Genomic DNA, 12979 nt, shown 5'->3' with positions numbered 1-12979 from the left:
GGAGTGAACCTGGAACTTGAACTGCCTGTATTGCAGGGGTTCACCCGCCAGGTGGCGCCTCGTGGAGGATTCTGAGAATGAGTAAGCATGACTGCCTTAAAAATGTAAATAGTTCTTTGTTTAACTGTTGTTGACTGTTGCTGCTAAACCCGTCCAGGGTTAATTCCTAAGGATCCCTCTGCTGACCCGGGATCCCTGGTGTTTGTTTATTTTTCCTCAAGTTTGCACAAGTTGAAAGAACTGCAGTAATCATGGACCGTGCATGATACAAACTTTTCCTTGTAAATAGTTCACACCTTCTTAAGGGTGTTTTCTACTGGTTTTACTTAAAGACTCTTTGCGAAGATACCATACCGGAACCTTTGCTGAGTATGGACTGGTAGTCTGAGAAGACGTACTACCTCAGAAAGACTTGATCCTCTCTTAAAGGGGATGCCGAAAGTGTACTTATGCGTGATACTGTTTTAGAACAGTAATGTAATGACAATGCTTAAAGTAAAAATGATAATGTTTACATGAAGAAGTTATGTGTATTGAAATGGTTAATTGTAAAGTAAAGAAATGTTGATAATGTTCCTTAGAAGAAAGAACGAGAGACAGAAGGAAGATGCAGTAGGCCCATAGGGGTAGACAGTGTGTCCTGCATAGTCAGTAGAAAGAAGTAGTAATGAGAATTGGTGTTATAAAGGAAATAGTTGATGATGTTGATAAGAAATTGGGGATAGAAGGTAGACCCTGAGTCCTCCATAGAAAGTTAGTTTGTTATAGCAAAAGAGTTAATAATGTGTTGTAGAGGACAGAAAGTGAACCCGTAGGTGTTAGGTAGTGAGTCCTCTTAGGAGTCATATGCAGATGGCTCAGTGCTTCTAAAAACCGAAAGTAATGTTATGTTCTATACTGTGTATAGTAGTTGAAAAGGCAGTAGGCCCTGGCTGAACGGGGCGGTCCTGTAACAGAAAGGAGAGGCAGTAGGTCTGGTGCCGATAGGACAGGCGGTCCTGCAGATTTAAAGAAGGAGAATGGAAAAGTTAAAGTACCTTATAATGTGATTATAGGAAGGTCTTTGGCGGACTTAGAGTGTGCGTCTTCTAAAGACAATGTTAATATATTATCCAAATGTTTGCACTTAGTAGAATACCCGGTTGGGTAACAGGAGTTATTTATAGCCTGTAATTTATAATGTTTTGATATTTAACCATGTTTTGTAACGTTCAAGTGTCCTCACCTCCCATAAAGGGAAGCCTGTTCAAGTATACTTAATGTTATTGCACTCAACAAAATTGTATGTCTTTTTGCTAAACTTGTATTGTTGTTTTCTTCCCAGTCCCGGAGTACTGTGTTTAACCAGGGGGGAGTGCAGCGGCCCAGAGTCCTGGTCGTTGCAGTACTGTGGCTCCGCCACTATGGGGAGCTGTGGTGCGTCCGATGGCACTGAAGGAGCTCATCTGATCAGGTATCACAGACACCAATAGATTTCACAGTCGGGCCTCCGGGGGGAGCTAAGGGTGCTATTCATTAGGCCACTCCCCACCATAGTGGGTAAACTGGGGGTCAGGCAGGAAGTTAGTCAGAAGCTGACTGGGTTGGAACCAGGCAACACCTTGTGGCAGAGGGTGTTGTAGGGGAAGAGACAGTAGGGTCTCTGTCAGGGGTGGGATCCTGACAGAGGCTTGGCAACGAGAACGAACGTAACGGGACCGCACCTGCTCCGGGTAGCGGCGGTGCCCAAGAAGGGACTAGAAGAGAGATATATTGTGCTGAGTGAGAAACGAGATCGAAGCAATAGGAGAACACCAGTAGGGGTCGTGCTGTAAGACCGGAGCAACATCCTACTAAGGCGCATAACCGGTGGCCGGAACGCCGAGGGAGTATTTCAATAGACAGCTTCAAGCAATACTCTAAACAGCGGCAGGACAGTCAGTCTCAGGCGGGCTGTCTAACTCAAATCACCTATGAAGTCTTGGGAGGCAATTGCGGGAGAGGGGCGTCTCTAGGGTCCCGGAAGAACTCCAGGCCTACCCGTCAAACGGGTGCCGTTCCTACCCGGATCTCAGGGAGGGACGGAGGATTAGCAGAACATCATCTAGTCGAGTTGTGAGGGAACTTAAGAAACAGACACAACAGTTGTGGGGTACTTTCCGTGAGCACAGCAGGGAAGGACTACAACACATAGCGCTAAGAAGGAAGGCACTGATTTCCACCTGTGAGGAGAGCTCTGGAGGTGCCATTGGACCGGCCGGACTTGCGCAGCCTGGTGAACCGTATTCTGGACTGAGGACTCAGAGATCTCCAGTAAAGAGGTAAAGAGACTGCAAACCTGGTGTCCTCGTTATTTACCGCGACCTGCACCCCACAACTGCACCGCTACACCACCACTATTTGCACCGGACGTCCCCCACTGACGGACAGGGCCACGGACCGGGTCTAGCCACCGTGACAACCCCAGGACTGAGACCCAGAGGCCCGGTGCCGGGTACCCGTAGGCCCTGCAGCGGTGTGGGGGCGCTCCACTATCACCCGACTCACATTAAAAAAGCGCTACCTTATAGCCAGCTACTGAGGACACGGAGAGTGAATAACACTCAGAGGGGCTTTGAACAGCAGTCTAGTGAACTATGCCAGAGGATGCATAGTAGGGGCTATCCAGATTCAATCTTACAGAGAGGCCTGGAAAGAGTTAATAAGTGTTCCCAGAGTCCCGAATTTGACACCTCTAATACACCAGGACAACGGTTTACCTTCTGCTTCCAATATGGTCCTATGGATTGGGAGATCAGATCCACGATCAGGAAGCATTGGCATGTACTCGAAAGAGATAGAGACCTGGTGGGTAGAACAATGAATGGGCCTCTGATTTTTAATAGGCGTAGCACCCGTATTAGGGATGTAATTGTCCGGAATCGAATCATGACACAAAATACTAATTGGCTTACCCAAAGAACACCAAAAGGCAATTTTCGTTGTGGTCACTGTCAATATTGTCAGTACCATCTTACTGGACAGGCGCTCAATATTGGTTCAGTGACACATACTGTTCAACAGCTTATTTAATGTAAATCTGAATATGTAGTTTATGTGGTATTCTGCCCGTGTAGGAGGTTCTACATTGGGAAGACCATCCGAAAAATGTATGTGCGGTTTAGAGAGCATTTTAAGTCGATTTCTACAGGAAAAGGGGTACCCAGATTAATCAATCATGTCAAAGAAGTTCATGGAGGGAACCTGAAGGTGTTAACATTTGCAGGTGTTGAGAAGGTGACTTTGCCGACACAAGGAGGAGATTTGCATAAATTATTATTAAGAAAGGAGGCGAGGTGGATTTTGCGCACTAGGGCCACTGGTCCAGCAGGATTGAACGACAGGGTCGATATGTCGGTTTTTCTATAAAAAGATTTTGAATGTAACAGAATACATATAGATAAAAAATTCTTTTGATATAAGGGAATGTTAAACAACATGTTATATTTTGGGCTTACCATTCTAGTATGCGACCTCTCCTCTTGATTGTCCGCTATATATATTTCTTATATGCTCTATGGTTATCAACCTCGCGCATGTTCATTTGTTATTGTTCCGTAAACAGGTACGATTTTGTAAAGAGTTATAATAAGTTTGTATACGTAAAGGAGTAGAGTTAAATCAAGGTTTTTTGTGATAGATGTGGTCTATTTAACTTATGATTGTTTTTAACAGTTATTATTATGCATGTGCACTTGTTAAACATCCAATGGGAGTGGGACATGGGAGGAGTTTGATTGCACATACCTATTTCTCCTGGCATCACTTCCCTTGGTTGTGGACCTGTAGAAGCACTGACTTTAGCGCGAAATGGCCGTCGTCTCTCCCCGCACACTCCAGCCACTATTCCTCCCCTCTGAGCCATGAAGATGTACCGTGATGTATAAATAAAGGCATTTTATACTCCAGAATCAGTGAGTGCTGCCGCATTTTGTTCCTTGGACTGTATAATGATAGTTTTGATTTCATTAAATTGCGGACTAAATTGTAAACAAACATATGGTTTATTAGAAATTTTTTTTGATATTTTTATTTTTATTTTTGTTTTTATTGATGTTATTGCTGTTTGATTCTGCATAAATAAGATCTGATTGATTTTTCAAATTGACCACATTTGTCGCTCTATTGAGCATCCAGTTAAGGTAACCCCGCTTAGTAAATTTTTTTCGTGATTGAGATAGATCTTCCTCTAAGTCCTTGTTATTATTGCAATTCCGCTTCAGTTTGGTGAATTCACCCACGGGGATGGCTTTTATTGTATGTCTGGGGTGGCTGCTTTTAGCATGGAGAACCGTGTTGCCTGCTGTTGGTTTTATGAATGTGCGTGTGGACACTAATTCATTCGGAGTACCTGTCAATTCTAGATCCAAAAAAGAAATTTTGGATACCACATGTACAAAAGTGAATTTTATATTACAATTAGTGTTGAGCATTCCGATACCGCAAGTATCGGGTATCGGCCGATACTTGCGGTATCGGAATTCCGATACCGAGTTCCGATACTTTTGTGGTATCGGGAATCGGTATCGGGATTGATATCAATGTGTAAAATAAAGAATTAAAATAAAAAATAGGGATATACTCACCTCTCCGACGCAGCCTGGACGTTACCAATGTAACCGGCAGCCATTGTTCCTAAGAATGCGCGCTTGAAAGACCTTAGATGACGTCGCGGCTTCTGATTGGTCGCGTGAGCGGTCACGTGACCGCTACGCGACCAATCACAAGCCGCGACATCATCTAAGGTCTTTCAAGCGCGCATTCTTAGGAACAACGGCTGCCGGTTACATCGGTAACGTCCAGGCTGCGTCGGAGAGGTGAGTATATCCCTATTTTTTATTTTAATTCTTTATTTTACACATTGATATGGATCCCAGGGCCTGAAGGAGAGTTTCCTCTCCTTCAGACCCTGGGAACCATCAGGATACCTTCCGATACTTGGTGTCCCATTGACTTGTATGGGTATCGGGTATCGGTATCGGCGATATCTGATACTTTTCGGGTATCGGCCGATACTATCCGATACCGATACTTTCAAGTATCGGATGGCATCGCTCAACACTAATTACAATTATTATTGTTAATATAGTTTATGAATTCCTGTATGGCAGATACATCGCCCCTCCATATAATCAACGTATCGTCGATGTATCTGCCATACCAGTGAATAAATGAAGAAAATGGATTGGATGATGAAAACAAATATAAATATTCCCAATGGGCCATCACTAAATTTGCCAAAGATGGTGAAAATTTTGCGCCCATAGAAACACCTGTGCACTGCAAATAATAATCCCCATCAAAAGAAAAGAAATTGTGCGTTAATAGAAAAAAAGTGACCTGTAAAATAAAATTGGTCAAATCCTCTGAGTAGGTACTGTATTTCCTTAAATGAAATTGCAGTGCTGTCATGGCTACATCATGCGGAATGCATGTATATAATGATATTACATCGCAGCTTAACCATGTGAAGTCTGATTTCCACTGTTTTTGTGTTATAATACCCAGAACCTCTTTGGTATCCTTAATATGCCCTGGGGTTCTTACAACTAAAGGTTGGAGCAGAGAATCCAGCCATTGACCTAAAAATTCATTTAGTGATCCTATACTGGAGACTATAGGTCTCATTGGGGGAAATTCAGCCTGCTTGTGAATTTTGGGAAGCCCATATAAAATGGGCATAACAGGGTGTGAGACATGCATGTAGTCCGCTTGTTTAGAGGTTAAAACCCCTAAGGATACACCTTCATCAATCATTATGTCTATTTGTTGTTTAAATAGGACAGTAGGGTCAGAAGTTACTTTTTTGTAAATATTATTGTCAGAAATTAGTTTGAAAATCTCATTTTTATAATCTATAGAATTCATTATAACAATTACACCCCCTTTATCGCTTGTTTTTATGACTATATCTTTCATGGCTTTAATTTCCTGAATGGCTTTACTTTGTTGTTTAGATATATTCTTTTTAGCTGGCTGTTTATTTTCGTGTAGGAGTTTAAGATCACGTTCTACTATTTCTTGAAATTTGTTCATGCATTCAGCTTGAGAATTTATAGGATAGAAATAGGGATTTTTTGTGCCAAAATAATCTGCCTGATTAACACATTTATTTGTTCTATCACTACCCTGCAAATCCTGCAAAATTAACAATGACATTTGCTCGTGGAAATCTAATGCATGAAACTCATTTTCAACCCGGTCCTCAGTTTCTATGTCCTGTTCCTGGTTAGCTGAAAAAAAATGTTTTTTTTATAGTCAGGTTCCTGATGAATTTGTTCACATCCAAAATACTTGCAAAGAGGTTAAAGTCTTGATCCGGTGCAAAATTAAGACCAAATGCCAAAACTTGCAGTTGCTCCTGTGAAAAAATTTTTGAAGACAAATTTACGACATTCTGACTTATCTCATCATGCTTTTGTTGCGGCGGGTTTGTACACCATAATGATTTTCTGTGCTTCCTCCCACCGCGCCTTTTGCGTTTTTTGATTTATTTGATTGTTTGGCTAGATTATACTCCATGGGCTCATTGAGAGAAATGTCAGATGTGCTGAGACCATTGTCATCTGATTCGCCATCTCAAGAACTAAAGCTTACATAGCGTTTATTTGGTCTTCTGCGGCGATTGGAAAAACGTAAAATTGATCTTGGAGTACTATAAGACTCATTGCCATCATTCCAATTATACACTTTGTTATTGGCATAATCCTCTAGGTCTCGTTCAAATTTCCGTTTTTTCCGTTGTATGATTTCGTCCTCTAATGTTGTTAGTTCATCCCGGATCTTCTTATAGGTGTCACAATTTTCACAAATGACATTCATATTTTTTAGACTTTCTTTGGAACTGTCAATTTCCTTTTGTATATCCTGAAGTTTTTTCTCCTCATATTTAACAATGAGACTCATGAGGTTCAGTGAGCAATTGCTTAATATTTCATTCCATTCATTGGAAAATGTTGTACCAAAGTCGGTGGTGCCTTTTTTCTTCAACTGTAAACCTCTTGGAATCATATATTTCGATATGTAGTTTTGGAGGGTGGTTAAATCCCACCAAGTTTTTGTCTCTTTTCTCTTCTTTGGTGGAGAAATTGGCAGAGTCACAGTGAGTGATCCAATCCCCATTGCAGTACCCCCCAGGAGTGAAATGTTGATATGGTGTCGGGCAGCAATAGGAATCAGAGGTAAAGACTACCAGGCCCTGGTAGAACCTGTGTATTCAGACAGTAGGCCTACAATCCTGACAGCCAGAGGGGTGGTTGAAGTCTGCAAAGGGAGAGTACCAATACGTGTTCTTAACTGTGGAGAGAAGGATGTTCACCTAACCAGATATGCCACAATTGCCAATCTATTTTCTGTTAATAACAATGTGATCCAAGCAACAGAACCCTTGGTCCCATCAGACCAGGCGGTGGACAATGGCTCTGCAGGTCAAATGGAAGATTGGTGTCAAAAATTACATGTGGGCACTGATTCTACACCTTCACACCAGAAACAAGGGGCTTACCGGGTAGTCCAAAACTATGAATGGGTACTCAGTTAACATCCACTAGATTTTGGGCAGGTAAAAGGGGTACAACATTATATCCCCACGGGTAGTCATCCACCTATTAAGGAGAGGTACTGGCCTGTACCTCCAGCTCATTACCAGTGTGCTAAAAGTATGTTGCGAGAGATGAAAGAGGCTGGGGTAATCAGAGATAGTTGTAGCCCCTGGGCAGGTTCATTAGTCCTCATCAGAAAGAAAAAAGGCTCCATGAGAATGTGTGTAGATTATAGGCAGATAAACTGCATAACACACAAGGATGCATACCCATTGCCTAGAATAGAAGAGTCATTGGCTGCATTCAAATCTGCTAATTACTTCTCTACCTTGGATCTCACCAGTGGGTACTGGCAGGTTCCCGTAGCAGAGGCAGGCAAAGAGAAGACGGCCTTCACAACACCGATGGGTCTCTCCGAATTCAATTACATGCCGTTTGCACTGTTCAATGCCCCAGGAACATTTCAGAGAATGATGAAGTGCTGTCTCGGACACAAGAACTTCGAAACTGTCTTGCTGTACCTGGACAACGTCATCATCTTCTCCAAAACGTATGAAGACCACCTGAAGCACTTGGCCGAGGTGTTTGAAGCCCTGTCCAACTTTGGCTTGAAGGTAAAACCATCGAAATGTCACCTGATGAAATCCAAAGTGCAGTACCTGAGCCATGTGGTGAACTCTGAATGAGTGGCCCCAGATCCAGACAAGGTCACCGTGATCAAGAACTGGCCAAAACCCAGTAACCTCCATGAAGTCCGACAGTTCCTGGTAGGCTATAACAGAAGGTTTGTTAAGGACTTCACCAATTTAGCCGCACCACTGCAAGACCTGTTAGTGGGCCAATCTAAGAAAACCAAGGGTAAGAATACCCCGTTTGACTGGAACGACAAACTGGAAGGATCCTTCACTCGGATGAAGCTGGCTCTCACGGGAGATGAGGTACTGGCCTACTCCGAATACGACCGTTTGTGCTGTACATGGATGCCAGCAATGTGGGGTTGGGATCAGTACTGTCCCAGGTACAGAAAGGCAAGGAAAGGGTAATTGCTTATGCCAGCACAAAGCTTCGCCCCACAGAAAGGAACTATGAAAATTATAGTTTCTTTAAGCTGGAGTTCATTGTCATTGTCTGGGCAGTGACAGAGAGGTTCAAGCATTACCTGGCCTCTGCAAGATTTACAATCTACACAGACAACAATCCGCCGACTCACCTGGAGGCGGCAAAACTCGGTGCCTTGGAGCAGCGATGGATGGCCCAGTTGTCCAATTATGACTTCACTATCAAATACTGTGCAAGGCACAAGAATGCCAACGCAGATGTGCTGTCCAGAATGCCCAACCTACCAGATGTGGGAGAGGATTCAGAGGAATTTGAAGAGGTAGAGCTGCCAGCTTTCCATCACCCTGGAGCAACTCAGTACTCTCATTACGTGAGGAACAAGAACATAAACAAGCAAGAAGCCATGCTCAACCCATTGCCCCACCATGGATGGGCAGAGACACAGGATAGTGATCCCGCAATCCATCTGGTCAATGAGCTGCTGAAACAAGCAGATTCGCATCTTGGTCTAGATGATCCACAAGAGACGCAACAGCTATGGAAGGAAAAAGGCAAATTGTTCATGTACGATGGTAAGCTGTGCCGGAGAAACATAGATCCACGTACTTACGAGTTAGTCTGGCAGATTGTGGTCCCAAGACGAGATGCGCCAATGGTTCTGGAAGCATACCACGATGGAGCAGGACACTTCGGATGGAAGAAGTTAGAGATCCGGTTACGTGGAAGATTCTACTGGATTGGCATGACAAAAGCCATCGAAAAGTGGTGCTGAAAGTGTGGCCCATGTCACCTGCGCAGAAAGGACCGTAACAGCCAGAGGGCTCCCCTACAGCCCATAATCACCAAAAAGCCACTTGAACTGGTGGCCTTAGACCATGTGAAGCTAACTCCAAGCCAGTCACTCTATGTTTATGAAGCGCCCCCACACCGCCGCAGGGCCGAGGGGTACCCGGCACCAGGCCTCTAAGTCTCGGTGCTGGGGTTGTCACGGTAGCTAGACCCGGTCCGTGGCCCTGCCGGTCAGTGGGGGACGTCCGATGCAATGAGTGGTGATAGTGGTGCAGTTGTGGGGTGCAGGTCGCGGTAAATAACGAGGACACCAGGTTGCAGTCTCTTTACCTCTTTACTGAAGATCTCTGGGTCCTCAGTCCAGAATACGGTTCACCAGGCTGCGCAAGTCCGGCCGGTCCAATGGCACCTCCAGAGTTCTCTTCACAGGTGGAAATCTGTGCCTTCCTGCTTGCGCTATGTGTTGTGGTCCTTCCCTGCTGTGCTTACGGAAAGTCCCCACAACTGTTGTGTCTGTTTCTTAAGTTCCCTCACAACTCGATTAGATGATGTTCTGCTAATCCTCCGTCCCTCCCTGATATTCTGGTTGGGACAGCACACGTTTGATGGGTAGGCTCGGAGCTCTTCCGGGACCCTAGAGTCGCCCCTCTCCACAAGTTGCCCCCCAAGACTGCATAGGTGATTGAAGTGAGACAGCCCGCCTTAGACTGACTGTCCTGCCGCTGTTTAGAGTATTGCTTGAAGCGGAATGTTATAATACTCTCTCGGCGTTCCGGCCACCGGTTGTGCACCTCAGTAGGATGTTGCCTTGTTCTTTTAGCACGACTCCTACTGGTATTCTCCTATTGCTTTGATCTCGTTTCTCACTCAGCACAATCTATCTCGCTTCTTGTCCTTCCTTGGGCACCGCCGCTATGCTGAGCAGGCACGGTCCCATTACGTTCGCTCAATTTGCCAAGCCTCTGTCAGGATCCCACCCCTGACAGAGACCCTACTGTCTCTTCTCCCCACAACACCCTCTGCCACCAGGTGTTGTCAGGTCCAATCCAGTCAGCTTTCTGTTCTAACTTCCTGCCTGACCCCCAGTTTTACCCACAATGGTGGGGAGTGGCCTAGTGAATAGCACCCTTAGCTCCCCCTGGAGACCCAGCTGTGAAATGTATTGGTGACTGTGATACCTGGTCAGATGAACTCCTTCAGTGCCATCGGACGTACCATAGCTCCCCTTAGCGGCGGAGCCACAGTACTGCAACGACCAGGACTCTGGGGCGCTGCATCTACGCTTTGACTATTGTGGATCACTACTCCAGATTCCTGGTAGTTGAACCTGTCAAGGATCATATAGCAAAGACAGCAGCCAGAGCCTTCCAACAGCATTTCTGTGTAGACCACATGAATATCCTGAACAAGTACTTACTGATCAAGGACCAGCTTTTGAAGCGGAAGTATTTCAAGAATTCTGCAACCTATATGGATGTAAAAAGATCAGAACAACTCCGTATCACCTGTCATGATCCCAATGGCTGGGGATCGCAAAAAGGACAAGCTCCAAAAATAGGATGAGCTCTAGGGTGATGGAACCTGAGCTGACCGCGATCCTAATCCTAACACACACAACTAGCAGTAGCCGGGGAACGTTCCTGCGGTGATTCTAGACGTCTCGCGCCAGCCGGAGAACTAACTTCCCCTAACAGAGGAAACACAGACCTATCTTGCCTCCAGAGAAATACCCCAAAGAAATAGCAGCCCCCCACATGTAATGACGGTGAAATGAGAGGAAGGCACATACGTAGGTATGAAAACAGATTTAGCAAAATGAGGCCCGCTAAAGCTAGATAGCAGAAGGATACAAAAGGAACTAGACGGTCAGCGAAAAACCCTTCAAAAAACCATCCTGAAATTACGAGTACCCATGTGCCAACTCATGGTACATGGGGAGTAATTTCAGCCCACTAGAGCAACCAGCAGCAAGGATTTACATGTATGCAAGCTGGACTGAAAACATGATAATGCAAAACACAAAAGCAGGAAAATCAAAACTTAGCTTGTCCTGACGGTTATAGGAGCAGGTAGCAGAGGTAAACAGAGACACACTGATTACATTGCTAGCCGGCAAGGGAATGACAGGGAAGCCGGGTTAAATAGGGAACTCCCAGCTCCTAATGGAACAGGTGGACACCAGAGACCGCAAAAGACAAAAGTCACTCAGTACCATCAGTAACCACCAGGGGGAGCCCAAAAACAGAATCCACAACAGTACCCCCCCCCTTGAGGAGGGGTCACCGAACCCTCACGAGAACCACCAGGGCGATCAGGATGAGCCCTATGAAAGGCGCGGACCAAATCCGTCGCATGAACATCAGAGGCGACCACCCAAGAATTATCCTCCTGACCATAACCCTTCCACTTAACCAAATATTGGAGTTTCCGTCTGGAAACACGAGAATCCAAGATCTTCTCCACAACATACTCCAATTCTCCCTCTACCAGCACCGGAGCAGGAGGCTCAACTGAAGGAACAACAGGTACCTCATACCTCTGCAACAACGACCGATGGAACACATTATGAATAGCAAACGATGCTGGGAGATCTGTAGTGATCCCAATGGCAGGGGATCACAAAAAGGACAAGTACAAAAACAGGACAGCTCTAGGGTGATGGAACCTGAGCTAACCGTGATCCTGAACTTAAACACACAACTAACAGTAGCCGGGGAACGTGCCTGCGATGATCTCTAGACGTCTCGCGCCAGCCGGAGGACTAACTTCCCCTATCAGAAGAAATACAGACCTCTCTTGCCTCCAGAGAAAAACCCCCACAGAAATAGCAGCCCCCCACATGTAATGACGGTGAAATGAGAAGAAATCACATACGTAGTTATGAAAACAGATTCAGCAAAATGAGGCCCGCTAAAGCTAGATAGCAGAGGATACAAAAAGATGAACTGCGCGGTTAGCGAAAAACCCTTCAAAAAACCATCCTGAAATTACTTGATCTCATGTGCCAACTCATGGCACATGAGTAGTAATTTCAGCCCACTAGAGCAACCAGCAGCAAAGATTCACATATCTGCAAGCTGGACTAAAAACATGCTTAAGCAAAAAACGAACAGGAAAATCCAAACTTAGCTTGTCCTGAAGGTCATAGGAGCAGGTAACAGAGGTAACAGAGACACACTGATTACATTGATAGCCGGCGAGGAAATGACTGGGAAGCCAGGTTAAATAGGAACTCCCATTTACTGATGGAACAGGTGGACCAGAGAAGACAAGTCACCCAGTACCATCTGTAACCACCAGAGGGAGCCCAAAAACAGAATTCACAACAGTACCCCCCCCTTGAGGAGGGGTCACCGAACCCTCACGAGAACCACCAGGGCGATCAGGATGAGCCCTATGAAAGGCACGGACCAAATCGGTCACATGAACATCAGAGGCGACCACCCAAGAATTATCCTCCTGACCATAACCCTGCCACTTAACCAAATACTGGAGTCTCCGTCTGGAAACACGAGAATCCAAGATCTTCTCCACAACGTACTCCAATTCTCCCTCCACCAGCACCGGAGCAG

At 45.2% G+C, this 12979-nt stretch overlaps 1 protein-coding gene across 5 annotated transcripts in view; it reads right to left on the bottom strand.

Moving 5' to 3' along the window:
* The window catches only part of LOC143781301 (uncharacterized), a 618193-nt gene that overhangs the window by 47604 nt on the left and 557610 nt on the right, over positions 1-12979 (bottom strand). Inside the window, exon 1 of one of the 5 annotated variants that reach the window (XM_077267836.1) lies at positions 9229-9338. The exons of the other annotated variants lie outside the window; for them this stretch is intronic. Within the exon in view, the coding sequence (XP_077123951.1) occupies positions 9229-9286 (58 nt within the window). The 5' untranslated portion in view covers positions 9287-9338. Of the gene's footprint in view, positions 1-9228; positions 9339-12979 lie in introns of those variants that run through there. 5 annotated transcript variants of the gene reach the window in all.

Source organism: Ranitomeya variabilis, chromosome 6 (assembly GCF_051348905.1).
Source record: "Ranitomeya variabilis isolate aRanVar5 chromosome 6, aRanVar5.hap1, whole genome shotgun sequence".
NCBI lineage: Eukaryota > Metazoa > Chordata > Amphibia > Anura > Dendrobatidae > Ranitomeya > Ranitomeya variabilis.
This window is presented reverse-complemented; position numbering and strand designations above follow the sequence as displayed.